Here is a 14987-nt window from a genome sequence, read left to right as displayed (position 1 = left end):
AAGATAGTTTTTTTTAATGTTCTACTCTGGGTATTTAATTATAGTATACTAAGCTTACATTGGTTTTGCCAATGTAAAGACTTTTTTGCATACATTTCGTGTTCTGAGACTTCTGAAAATAAGCTCATGTTTTCAGTTTTACTAATAGTTGTGTAATGGATATTAGCTCCCTTTAACAAAAAACTGCTGGCTTTTCTCTTAATTGAGCAATATCTGTATTAGATTTGGAGGACCCTTTTCTGTGTACCATGAAGACTGAAAAAAATCCCTCATAAAGAAACACTGAATATTTGAATCAGTGTGCAGTAGTCAGGATGTCACCAAATTTATACTTTTGTTTTATTTTCTTTGTAAATAGTTATCGAAACATTTCTAAAGGAGAAAAATTTTCTCCTGTAGTCATGGCTTAGTATATAATAAAATATAAAGCAACATTCAAGTGAAATTCATTTTCAGTTGGTAAAGCCATATTTTAGTGGCTACAGTTCCCACAGGTGGAAACTCCAGTAAGGCAATTGTCGTGGTTAATTTATTTGAAATAAAACATGCCACTACTTAAGTGTTGAGGTTTTCAGGCAGTTTTGAATGAACAAGGGGCAAAGCAGTTAAGATTTTGATGAAGATAAAGAATAACCATTGAAAAAGTTCCAAATTTTAGTTTGAAAAACAGCTAAGAAGAACATGTGTGATAAAATTATAAAACGGAATTTCTTGCTCTGTTGTTTTCCCTGAGCCTTTTAAAAAGTGTTTCATGTTATGTTCTTCTCCATACATCATAGGCCATACATGTTTCAACAAGATGGTTTTTCAGAGTACATTTGACAGACACATTCACACATGCAGATACCTGTATCTTTTAACTAACTCTTCAAATTCTCCATTTTCTAGTTGCTCTTTACTCTGTTGCCTTTTGCCTTTCTAGAAATAGGAAAATGCTATCAAATGCTGGTTAGAGTAACTGGGAAGTTACCTGGGCAAAATGAGTACTTTTAAAAGGAGAGTAGAGAACTGTTTGATTTCCTATTTCTCTCTGTAGATGGACATTCTTGGTGGTGTTGTGCCTTGCATCATGTAATTCACTGGTATAGACTGAGAGTTTAAAAAAGAAAAAGAAAAACCAAAAAAACCAGTCTTTGTATCAGTGGTTGAAATCTATTGCCTTTCAGGCTTAACACTTTTTCCATTCAGCTGCTCATACTTGATCCTAACTTTTTAGTTGCATTGTGTTTCATAATTGTTAAATTTCTAGGGAAAGTTTGATGCATATTTTGGTGCAAATTATTTCTAGCCCATACTAGAATATTTTGTTTGGGAATAAATTATAAAACATCATAAGGAAGTAAGTGGATAATTAATAACTAGTATCTCATAGCTCTTAAGGCTCTCCAGTAGTGAAATACATACCATGAAGGTTAATGTATATTAAACTACTAAATCTTTGGAAAAGATAAATTTTTAGGGGAAACTTCTTCATAGTCAAATAACTAAATGTGAAAGGGCTTTGCCAGTACCATGACTACTGGCATTATGGTTTGCCTATGTAATTATTAATCAGGTTTTACTCTGTTTATAATAAAGAGAATATATATATATATATATAGTCTTACATAAAGAAAATTAATGTATGAGATCAAAATGATGACTTCTCATATGTTTTCTTATATATTGTATTATTATTTTATACCTTTAATTGAAATGAATCAATGCAGCTTTACTCCCCCTAGAGGAAAATATTGTATTCCCCAGTTTACAGAAACTTCTTAACCATATTTTAATCACATTTTTGTCCTCCAAAGAATATTCTGAAGTAGATTCTTCTGTTCATAGAAGTTACTTTAATGAAGTGTGTTATAAAAATAAGTTAGAAATACTGTAATGTAAACAAACAAACTTATCCCTCTCTGGGGCTAATCTTTTACTGTTACTTTTATCAATATCTGTTAATATAAAAATTAGTGTTTTATTAATTTTACTGCTATATTTAACCCACGACTATCCTGTTTTGAAGTTATATTCCTTTAATTATAGATCTCAAAAAAACAAACAACAAAACCCCAAACGACCTTACATATCAGATCATTTGTATTAAAGCTTTCAGTTTTTCTTTTTACCATTTTCTATTTCTTGAAACCTCAAGATATACCTTATTCTATTGTGAAAGTACTTCTAGTTCTGTGTGCTTCAGCTTGCAATATTTGCTTTCAGAGGAAAAAAAGTTAAATCGAACCTTTGGAGAAAGGATAGATTAAAAATCAGAAAAGTAACTAAATCAAATATTAAGGGTAGGTGTGTATCTTTTTTCAGAATGAGACTGCATTACTGTTTAGTCTTTCAAAGAGGTTCAAATCTCAGCTGTCATATTCTTTTGTATTGAATGATCATAAATTGGGTAATTGGTAATATAAACATATGAATTTGATGTCCGTTTGTCTTTGAACACTAGTATATTAGTTACGTAGGCAGACAGACTTCTAAGTGCTTTTGCTGATGCATTTTAGAGTATGAACAATAATAGATTGCCTAATATATGTAATAGAAAGCTCTTAACTTGTTTTTGTAACCGTTTAATTTCTTGTTACTTGTTCAGTGTATGCTAATTTTAAGATAGAATTTTTAGTGTCATTGACATTGTGCATGATCTGACTACGCATAGATATATACATATGTTCTATTTATAAAATATAAATGCATCCATCAATTTCTACCTTTTAGTGTAGATAAAATTGTGTCTGTGTATATAGAGATATATACACACATACATGTTTTATAAAATGCAATTAATACATTCACCAATTTCTATTTATTTTTTATAGAGTCATTTGCCCTGGCTCCATAGTCCCCACCCGGGATTAGAAAAAATAAGTGCTATCGTATGGGAAGGTAATGACTGCAAGAAAGCGGACATGTCTGTACTTGAAATCAGTGGAATGATAATGAACAGGGTGGGTTTTTAAATTTTAATCTTTTAGTTCAAGGATAAGACAGTGATTATTAATATATGAAACAATTACTGGGGATGTTATATTTATAACCCACTCACCTCATTTCTTCAACCAGAAAAAAAAAAGTTACTTGTGTTTGGCTCCATCTGTGATTTAAACACTGATTTGTCACCAGACCACTCTGATCTTTTTGTGTTTTTCATTCTTCTAATTAAAAGTAGGTGATACAATCTAAATTTTTCTACTTTTATGTTATTCTTTCTTTTGCTTTCAGTAGATCAAATTCAGGAGCTGCTAGGTATATAAGGTGTTGCTAGATATATATAAATGAAAACTTAACTTTTCTGTATCATTTCTGTATCATTCATTTATTTATTACTACCCAAAACATTATAGAAAATTGGTGTTGATGCTTGCCTACTTAAATATATAGAAGTAATGCAGCTAGTGGTAAAAATCTTGAGTAATTTGAAGTAACAGAGTACAAATACTACAGATTTTAATTTCAATATTTCTATTAAATTATTTCTTTTATGAGATCATTACTTCTTTAAAAGTTTTACCTGATTCCTCTGGACAACTAGGCATGATTTAGTTTGCAGTTCTAAAAGCACTGTGTGGTGTTGGGCTAGAATTGTTTGTGCACACTTTACATAGGACAGGAATTAAAATAACTAGTTTTAGAAATTGATCTGCTTCCTGTTACATATTTCAGTGTGAGCAATGAAAAGCTACTGACAAGGAATCTCTAAAGACTTGGCTCTGATTGATGGTCCATACCTTAACTATCTGTGAACTAGCAGATTTTTACATAATGTATATATAATATGATAAAAAGTTAGTTAGATATTTAAGATCCCTTCCATCCTACCAATCTTATATTTCCCTATTATTTAATTTCCGTTTCCTTTTTTTAAAAAAATAATTCCCCCACCCTTTTTTCCTCTCTTTTTAAATTTGTCCCTTTCTAGCATATTCTCTCTTTTAAAATGATGTTGGAGTTTAAGGAGATACCCATTTGTATACTGAACTCTTTGAGGAAAAACACAAATGACAAATTTATCAAATAAATATAATTCTAGATTTTTTTCTTTAGCTGATTTTAAGTGGATATGAGATCTCCTCATTCTTTTTAATACTGTGGTGTTTGTGAATATTTTTAGCTTTTAAATAATGAGATACGTAGAGTATTTTTTCAAGATCCCGATAAGACTAAGTTAGTGAATCCTTTTGCATTTGCTTAGTGAATTAGAGGTCTGATAATGAACAATTTTTAAAAACTGAAAAAATAATCACTTAACATTTTATGTAAAATAGGCTCTCAAACTTTGAGTAAATTTAGATTTCATCATTCATGAACTAAAACTAATGTATTTTAACAAAAGGATTTCATATTGCTACAAATAAAATAATGCTTAATAGGAACTCATTTTATTGTGGATAAAATTTGTATAATTTTTTTTTTCTTTTTCCCTCTCTCTACAAAGGTAAACAGCCACATACCGGGAATAGGATACCAGATTTTTGGAAATGCAATCTCTCTAATCCTGGGTTTAACTCCATTTGTTTTCCGACTCTCCCAAGCTACAGACTTGGAACAACTCACAGCACATTCTGCTTCAGAACTTTATATGATTGCGTTTGGTTCTAATGAAGATATCCTAGTTCTTTCTATGGTTATAATAAGTTTTGTGGTTCGTGTGTCTCTTGTGTGGATTTTCTTTTTTTTGCTCTGTGTAGCAGAAAGAACTTATAAACAGGTGGGTATAATGTAGACTTCTAAATAGAGAGTATTTTATCCTTTCATTATATTCAAAATATTCCAGAAGTATTTTAGTATTTCATTAAATCACTCTGACCTGCTAATTATTTTCCTGTTTTGTTTTTATAATACTTAACCAAATAAAATTTTAATAATCCATGTTTTGTTGATGTTTGTTTTTATGTGGTAATCTGCTTGGAAATTAATTTTTAATCTTAATCTTTTTTAGCGATTACTTTTTGCAAAACTCTTTGGACATTTAACATCGGCAAGGAGGGCTCGAAAATCTGAGGTTCCCCATTTCCGATTGAAGAAAGTACAGAATATAAAAATGTGGCTCTCTCTCCGGTCCTATCTTAAGGTAGAATGGTATTGATAAAAGTACTCTTAATGTGCTGGCTTCCTCTCATAGTTTCTTTGTCAGTATGTATGTATGTCTAGATGTATATATTACATTTACATTTGTACTCATATGGTGCTATGTGGCCATGCTTGGTGTTCTTTTTGATCCATATGCAGAAATTCAAAATCTTTACCTGATTCTTTACAGTAAAACACCTGAAGTCTAAAAGGCTTAAATGCATTTAGGTAGATGATTCAAGATCAGATTGTCTTAAATTTATCTTTGTTAAATAAATTTCGCCAACTTCTACTCATTCAAAAGCTAGATTATGAATGATTTTGTTTCTACCTAGAATGGTTATCACAAGCCAGCAGAGGGAGCCCACTGCGTTAAAAAAGAATTTTTAAAAAATGTCAGTGAGTTGCTTCACTGAAGTGGCCTATTACTACTTGGAAATACTAGCTTGCAATTCTAAGCCATCCTTTTCATGCCATTCTTTTCCTTTAAGCTTTTTAAATAACTTTCCTAATTATTGAATTAAGATATAAAAACTCAGCAGGGAAATGGGAAACATCTGAATTAGTTTTAGGAAAATACTTCTGAGAATTACTTCTTTGTTGCATTAGCAGTGAATTTCATTATGTGTAGAGTAATCATGTCTTAATAAAGTTGACCTAAAGGCCAACTATTCTCTGACATACTTAAATCTTTAATGCTTTTTATTTTGAAATAACAAGGAAAGAAGTAGAAACAATTAGCACTATTTATCAATGCTTTTACTTTAAAAAGTCATCATTTTGTTTATTTATTTAACTTGTTAAATTCAACTAACTTACTCTCCATTGGGATATGCTACAAATTGGAGTAGGTTATTTTTTCTCACTGTGACACCTCTGGAAGGATGGATATGATCTTTGTTACATGGCTTAGTGAGGAGCCACCCAAAATTTCCCCTCACTATCAACCTCAAGTAGGTATTGCATTCTTTTATGCATTGATTATTTTGTTCAGTAAACATTTATTTAATGTTAACCACGTGCTATTCACTATTGATGAGATGAAAGTCCCTACCCTTAGGAGCTTATACTTCAGTGAGGGAAACATGTTACCCCAGACCTAGGAATTATCCTGGGTACTGACTTCCCTGTCTTGCATTTCCAACATCCAGTTTGTCACCAATTCCCACCCTTTCTGCTTCCAGAATATATCTTGAATCCATTTACTTCTCTTTGTTTCCATTTGCACCACCCTAATTGCAGCCACCAGTCACCTTCTGTATTGGACTACTGCAGTTGCCTCTTAACTGGCCTCCCAGTATTCCTGTTTCCTCCTAATATTTTCTTCAGTTTGCCACCAGAAATCTTTAAAACTGTAGATTTGATCATAATTCTTAAAACTTTTTGAAGGTTCCCCATTGCTCTTAGAATGAAGAACCAAAGTCTTTACAGGACTTATAATGCCTTTTGTGACCCAGTTCCTGCAAATAGCCTGTCCCTCTTGTCTCATTTTGAAACACTTTTCTCCCTACATTCCAGCCCCACTACCTGCTTCAGCTCTTTGAATGCACTATAATCTTCTGTTTTATGCTCTCCCACGTACTGTTCATTCTGCCAACAACACTACCATGTACCATTATGCCCCTGCACCTTAGCTTGGTACAATCTGGGAGTTAGGAGTGTGGTCCTGGGACAATCTCCCTAAGGAAGTGATATTTACACCAAACTCCCTACCAATTTTCTCAAAACATTCTATACCTTTCCTTTGTAGCACTCATGACAATTTATCATATATGTCTATCACTATGCGCTTGAAGTCTGTCTCCTTGTGAGTTCCTGTGAAGACAGCATCCATGTTTATTTTGTTCTCTGCTATACTTCCAGCACCTAGCAGTGCCTCAAGGTGCTCAAGAAACATGTTGAATAAATGATTAGTGTTTGACAAAATGGAGTATTTTTAAGTTATCCTAAGAATTCTATGCTATATATTCACCATTTTCAGTGTTGCATATCCTCAGGAAATAACAATTTAAAATTCATCTTACAAATTAGGTATATTTTCAGTGTTATAAGTTATAATCAATGTGCAGTGATGGGTTAATACCTTAATTGAAAGCATGGAATTAGCTGCTAATCAGTAAATATATTTAAGTGTTTTCCTTTTTTCCCCACAGCGTCGAGGTCCTCAGCGATCAGTTGATGTAATAGTTTCATCTGCTTTCTTGTTGACTATCTCAGTTGTATTTATCTGTTGTGCCCAGGTGAGTTAACTTGTTCTGTGTAGAAATTACATAATCAGATCTATAAATATTCAGCCTCAGAAGGCTTTCTAATAATAAACAAATAATATAAGTAAGCGTAGTTACACAAGTTTTGAAATTGACTTTTTACAGTTTTTTTTTTAGTAGAATAAATACATGCATCTTATTGCTGTCAAACAGTGGCTCACTTACTCTCAGATGTCTATTGATTGAACATATAATAATTAGTTTGTGCCTACAATTCGCCTGCTTTATTTCCCAAAACCAACTCATAAATGACTAGAGTTATGAAATTGTTTCAGACTATTTTCCATGAATCTCTGCTTTATTCACATTTAATATTAGTTCTTTTATATCTGAATTGTCACTGTGACTTGACTGTCTTGTGCTCTGAAAAAGAATTTTCATTGACCAAGATCAGTCAGGAATCTCAAAAGTATCTAGGGATATATCCTGTGCTATAAAATGTAAATTTCCATTTCAAGTAATAGACACACTAGATTACCTGAAAAATTTTCTGCTTTTAAAACATCATATAGTGCTGGGGAAATAAAAAACCCCAGCCTTTTAGTACAAATAGGAGCTTTTTAATATACATACTACATGTATGTCTGAGTTTATAAAAGATAGTAAGGGGTCAAAAATGAAGATAAAACTGAAAAACAGAGCAATTAAGTATATGTGTTAATGCTATGGCAGCCCTAGGATAAGGACATGAGGTACGTTGGCAGTCTTAGTACCTAAGAGACTTGAGATTTTATGCCCATGTGAGGACAGAAGATGAGGTCTGAACCTGCCAAACCTCCTTAACATACACCGTAAGGCCAGAATCCTCAAGGGCCTAGAGTCTCAGTGAAAAGATGAAGTAAGAAAAACAATCAAATCAACAGCACAGAAAGACAATAAGGAAGCGTGTCTGATTCTGCCTGGATTCTGGCAGGGAGGCAGGGAAGGTCTCTCCTAAGAATATGTAACTGTAGGTCTGCCTTATTACAGGTTCAGAGTTCAAAGGTACCTTACAGATCTTGTCCTGTAACCCCTATGTCAAGAAGTTAATATAAAAAGTGATCCTAGACTCCTGGATACCTGGAGGAACCAAAACCAAGACTGTTCTGGGGGATGTGAATGTGACTTCAACCCTAGGCCTCATAGGATTTCCACAGATAAAGCCCCTTTCAAGTTTAACACGTGAAAAAAACAATCCAACACAAATGAATCAACAGATCGACACATAGCAGGAGTACATCTCCAGCTACTTCAAATCTGATGAGATAGAAACTGTAAGATAAGCTTGTTTAAAATGCCTTTAGCATAAATAATAATATGAAAAAAGAACAGATTTCAAAAGAACCAGACATCACTTCATAGAAGTGAAAAATACAATCACTGACATTAAAAACACAATAAACAATAAATAGCAGACTGAAGACAGCTAAAGATAATTAGTAAACTGGAAGATGGAAGAAATAAACTGGAATATAGAACAGAGATGATGAGATGGAAATATGAAAAGGAGATTGAAACAAATGGGGGATCCAACATATATCTAATAGAAATTTCAGATGGAAAGAAGAGGGAGAGAAATATGTAGAGAGAAAATGGCTAAGAGTTTTTCTGAACTGGTGAAAGACATTAATTTTCAGGTTTAGGAAGCACAACAAGAATAAGAAGAAGCAATAAAAATAAATCTACAGTTAGACACATTGTAGAGAAATTGCAGAACACCAAAAACAAAGAGAAAAATCTTAAAAGTAACCAAAATGAAAAAGACTGATTTCTTTACTCACAGTTCCTTATTGCATTAGTCTTTTATTTGGAGTTTAATTTCCATGTTCCTGAAGTGCATCCTGTAGTAGTTCTGTCTCCTCTGAACATAAAATCTATCTATTATTATCAACGAAAGACACATGGAACATAATATTTGAATGTAAAAGAATAGAAATGTGTATTGTAGGTAAATATTAGCCAAAAGAAAGCTGGTGAACTTACGTTAATATCAGATGGAATAGACTGTAGTACAAGAAACATTATTGAGGATAAAGAGAAACTTGACAAAAATTAAAAGAAGAATTCATCAAGAAGATCTAGCAATTCTAAACTTGTATGCATATAATCATATAACTTCAAACATATTTATATACAGCCAAAATCAGTATCACTGTAGTAAGAGATAGACAAAATACCACATTGGGAGGTCTCAACACATTTCTTTCAGTAATTGATAGATTAAACAGAAAAAAATATGAAGATATGTATCTAAACAAGATAGTTAAAATTTTGTTCTATAATTGGACAGTACTTATTCTTTTCAGGCATAAGGACAGTTTATAAAACTTTTCTATGTAGTGGGTGACAAAGTGATTCTCAGCTGATAACCGTACAGACCACTGGCTGTATGCAATTAAAGTAAAAACAAATGACAGCAACAAAAAAACATACACTTGGAAATTTCAAAACATACTTGTAAATAACATTTAAAAAAGAAAAAGCACAGTATTAAACTCTTAACTACTGGAACAGTTGAGAATTTTTTTAAAGAATACTTGTAAAAGTTGCTTTATGTCATTACAGTTGAAAGCTTGAGTGGGTGGTTTTGTAGAAATGCATAATTTATTGATTTAAACTGCATAATTTATTGATTTAAACTGACTCAAAAAGTAACTGGAAACCTGCTAAGAACTGTAATGATAAAGCAGTATTGATTCAGTAGTTTAAAAATCTACTGCCAACAAAAATCCTCTAGACCCATGGGATTTTACAGACGAATGTTGCCAAATGTTCAAATAAACAAGTAATCCTAATCCTACAGAAAAGATCTAGACAATAGAAAAAGAGGGAATATTCCTGCAACTCATTTTGTGTTTAATATAACCTTGATACCAATACCAGAGAGAGAGTATGAAAATAGGAAGCAATGAGCTTATTTCCCTTATTAACTTAGATGTAAAACACTAGGACGTTTTTTTCCTAGCCAGCAATCTAATAACAATAAATACGCCATGATAAAGATAGTCTGTCCCTGGGATAAAAAGATTTTCAAGTTAGGAAATCCATAAATCTAGTTTTGAACTCTTTTAGTTGATTTAAAGGAGGAGAAAAATCTCTAATCATTTCAATAGATACAGAAAACAAATTAGTAAATTTCAGTGGAGGTTCATACGTAATACAATGTCTAGAAAGTATTGTTCTTAATCTGATAAAAGTATATCTTTCAAAAATTGGAGTAAACATTGTACATATGATATTTATTATCTTGGGGATATTTACTTGAAAACCAAGAATAAGACACATTCCCTCTCTATCTTGCAGTCAGCATTTTCATGGAGGGTACTAATAAATCAAGACAGGAAAAAAAATTGTATAAAGATTGGAAAGGAAAAAATAAAATCATAGAGTATATGATTGTCTATGTAGAGCATCCAAGTAACTTTACAAATTATTAAAAATATATTTTTTAGAAGATCAAGATCAACAGAAATGTGTATAATATCAACCTAAAAGAATCAATTTTGTTCCTATACCCAGAGATCAGCAAACTTCCTCTGTGAAGGGCCAGACAGAAAATATTTTAGAATTTTGCCTAATATATTCAGTCTCTCATATAATCTTCTTCCCCCTACCCCTCCCTGAAAATGATAAGTACTACAAAAGACACCATAAATGACAAAACAGTCTGGGAAGAGATATTGTCAATATATGACTTAAATAATTTTGTTATTCAAAATATATAAATAACTTCTACAAATCAGTTAGAAAAACAGACAATCTAATAGAAAAAAGGGAATATAGAATATAAAAGGTAATTTACAAAAGAGGAAACCCAGTGACCAGCAAGCATATGAAGCATATTCATCCTCCATAAGTAATCAGGAAAAGTGAAATTAAAACAATAAGAAAGCAATTTACATCCATCATATTCGCAGGTGTTAGGAAGTTGGATAATACCAAGTGTGCACTGAAATGAGGGCAGAGTGAACTCTGTTACACTACTGAGAGCATAGATTGTTTCAGGGATAAATTTGTAGTATCTCCTAAAATTGAATATATGAATATCCAAGGACTCAGCAGTTTTACTACTAAATTTTAACTCCTTGAGAAAGTCTTACATGTGTGCATAAGGAGATGCCTAAGAGAATACTTATTGCAGCATTGTTTGTAATAAGGAAAATTGGCAACTAAAGAAGTATTAATTGGTAGAGTATTAATAAATGTTAACTGGTATATTCTTTTACTGTAATACCTTATAGGATTTAGAATGAATGAATTTGAGCTTAGTGTATCATGGATAAGTGGATTAACTTTGAAAACAAAGTCCATTGAAATAAAAATTGAAGAATGATATGGGCAATGTGATAGCATTTATACAAATTCTAAAATATATATAAAATAACATAGTTTTAACATATATAGCTAAACTGTAAATGCAAAATTTGTTACTCTTACAGAGGGGGTGGGGAAGAAGGGGAAGAGTGATTAAGGAAAAGTTTAAGAGGGATTCAATGAAATCTTTTTTATTCTTCAAAAATCTGTAAGAATATTGCAAAATATTAAGATTTGACAAAAGTGGGTAGAGGCCCCATGGGTTTGATTACATTATACTCTGTACTTTTTAATGTGCTTGAAATATTTTCTAATAAGTGTGGATATTTAAAAAATGTAATTCTATATCCATGGTCAATTTGTATGAAGTGTTATTTTCTTTTAAAAAGAGATTGTTTGAATCACATCACTTCTTCATATTGCCTTTTTCATATACTTTAGTTGCTTCATGTACATGAGATCTTCCTTGATTGTCACTACAATTGGGAACTGGTAATCTGGTGCATCTCGTTAACACTTTTTCTCCTAAGATTTGTTACCCTTGGATCAGAAACAAGTAAAAAATATAGCAATACCTCAATATTACTTACTGAACAGGTGAGAATGCATGTTTATTATGTTATAAATTGATGCCTATAATCTATACATTAAACTAAAATGTTTTCATTTATTTCAAGTTTTTCAGGAACTTGTGTTACTAAGACCATTTGTGTTATAGAGCAAAACTTGAAATTTGATAGGGCAGAAGCCTTTCTTCAGTGTTTCTGCCTTGAGACAGATTTCAAATCTTATCTACTGTTTTTATGTGCCATTTTCATTTGACAAGAAGGAAGTACCATTTGTAGAAATGATGGATTTTTAAACCATTAATGAGCTATGTTTGCCTTGCAATGTGGCAGAGCCATATTTGAAAAAGCATAAATTTTTATTCAGTAGAAAGGATAAAGCATAATTTTGATGGTTAACTTTATTTTGTATGATTTTGTTTAAATATTTTCCTTACCATTTCATAGGAATCATTCGAACAAACTTATTGCCAGTAAACTTGCTGAGTGTTTTTGTCAGGAATAGTTGGATTTTTAAAAATTGTAACCCTCTCAAACCAACTCAAAGGGAAAGGGGAGAGCAGCACACAAACCAGTTGATTCACCTTACTACAGTTATTATTTATCGTCTGGATTGGTTTGACTCTGGAACTAAAGTGTTTCAGCTTTTACAGAATGACATCAGTGTTCCTTTCTTCTTTCAGCTTTTAATTACTTTTGAAAAATTTTAAAAACAGTTGTTTTCTTTTTATAAAATAAGTTTATTATAAGAAATTTGAAATATACAAATATGAAGAATATTAAAATCACCAGTAATAACCAGAGAACTACCGTTAATATTTTAGTGAATATCTTTCAATTCCTTTTAAAAATTGTTATAATATAAAGTATATTTGTTTACTTTTTTTTAATAAAAGATAAACCTCTACTTGAAAATGGAGAAGAAACCTAACAAAAAAGAGGAACTGACACTAGTGAATAATGTTTTAAAACTGGCTACTAAACTGCTGAAGGTAAAAATGGAATTGAAAGTGGGCATAATGTAGAATATGCTGTTCTGATGTTATGTCTTAGTTTTTTGTTTGTAGATCCTACTTTGTATTTGGTTTTCATGATTAACCAAGTTTGTTTCCAAATTATATTTGAGCACAGTTGTGTAATTCACATTTTATTTCTCATTGAAAAACTAATCAAAGTAAGCCAAATTGTTTCATTTTGAAATTTTAATCACTTTTGAAAATTTAAGACTTTTCATAAATGTTTAGAGTATTGTAGAGGTTGGCATCTTTGGAAATTTTTGTGTCCTAGAACTTAAAGTAGATTTCAAAAAAGATTTGGTGTTATTTTGGAAAATTTTTTTCATTTCTCAGAGTAGTCTTCTGCTTGATCTGAAGCTTAAGAAGTAGTAATATATAATCATTATAATAAATACATATCACCAATAAATATTTAAATTTTCAAAGCATTGTTGGTAACAAAAAGAATATAATTTCAGTATATCTGATCTCATAATAATAACTCTTTGGAGGTAATTTAATAAAATATTTTTATCTGCTTTGCAGTGTTAGTAATGCTTTAAAAGGAAAAAAAAAATTTTTAATCTCAGTTTCTATACCCAACTGAACGTATTTCTGAGAATTATTTAAAAGTGTTCATACAATAGTACGAAATTAGTTGTGTCTCAATGTTATGGTTAATTCTTCAGTGAACTAAAATGTATTGACTGAAATGTATTGAACTAAATGTATATAGACTGCACCTCATAGCATATTAGGTAGGCATTGAAAGGATTCAGAAACCTACCTAGGTGAGGTTTTTGATACATAAATATTGAGAATCTTCAGAGTATAGGCACTGTGCTACACAGGAGAAGGCTAGAAAGATGAGAGTTGTGAGCAGCTTCAATTGCAAAATAGAGAGAAACAAAAATAATTAAAATACAAAGCACACTAGTGTGATCCTTTTTGATTATACATAGTCTTTTAGTCGAAACCTGAGACTTAATGCAGATTGCTCCTTCTCTCTTACTCTTCATAGCCAAGAGATTCTCAGGCCCATTGACTCAGACCCTCAAATATCTTTCAGTTCATTCCCTCTTTCCTATCGATTTTGCTCTAAGGCACCCCATCTTCTCTTACTTGAGCTTTTGATACACTGAAGTCTTAAGGCATTCTTCCTTCTGGTCTTGTTGCTTTTAAATCTTTTTCATATGTACATATGATATACTGTACCCCCAATTAAATTCCTTTAGTGCTAGCCTGTTGACAAAATCTGTCTAAAGAATGGCCCTTATCTAAGTAGCCAGTTTTACAAATTCAGAGTACTTCTTCCTTTGCACTTGGGCTCTAACAGTGCTGAGCAACCTGTAGCAATTCAAAGGTGCCAAATTCTCGTGTGTCTTAGGGGATACCTACTCTCCTCCACCCACTTAGTTTCAGGAGCACCTTCCTGAATGGCCCACTGCCTTTTATACATATCTTTTTTGTGAGACTTTTATGGTTGAATTGTTTGTTGGCATGTCTATTAGATAGCAAGGTCCTTCAGCACAGGGACTGAAACTTCATTTCCTAGAGCCTAACACAGAGCCTGGCATATTATAGAACTTTAAATGTTTCAATCAATTAATTAATGAATCTTTGTATTTGAAAATTGTCTCAAAGGGGCATTTTTATATGTGTATTAATATTGGCAGAAAATTCAGCTAGTTAAATTTCTAATTCTGCAAAAAATATCGTCCTCTTTCGCTTTCTATTCTTATACTAAAAAATGTTCTCTAACCTTGTAGCTGCTAGACCAGTCCTTGTCATTCATTTGGAAT

The 14987-nt window shown here is 31.7% G+C and overlaps 1 protein-coding gene across 15 annotated transcripts in view; it reads left to right on the top strand.

Moving 5' to 3' along the window:
- The window catches only part of PHTF2 (putative homeodomain transcription factor 2), a 164887-nt gene that overhangs the window by 83627 nt on the left and 66273 nt on the right, over nt 1–14987 (top strand). For all 15 annotated transcript variants that reach the window (XM_072965158.1, XM_072965156.1, XM_072965157.1 and 12 more), the window contains 6 exons: nt 2814–2942; nt 4430–4702; nt 4934–5065; nt 7218–7304; nt 12066–12221; nt 13087–13182. In XM_072965158.1, the coding sequence (XP_072821259.1) occupies nt 2814–2942; nt 4430–4702; nt 4934–5065; nt 7218–7304; nt 12066–12221; nt 13087–13182 (873 nt within the window). The remainder of the gene's footprint in view (nt 1–2813; nt 2943–4429; nt 4703–4933; nt 5066–7217; nt 7305–12065; nt 12222–13086; nt 13183–14987) is intronic.

Source organism: Vicugna pacos, chromosome 7 (assembly GCF_048564905.1).
Source record: "Vicugna pacos chromosome 7, VicPac4, whole genome shotgun sequence".
NCBI lineage: Eukaryota > Metazoa > Chordata > Mammalia > Artiodactyla > Camelidae > Vicugna > Vicugna pacos.
Note: the sequence above shows the minus strand (reverse complement) of the source record. Positions and strands in the feature narration are given on the sequence as shown.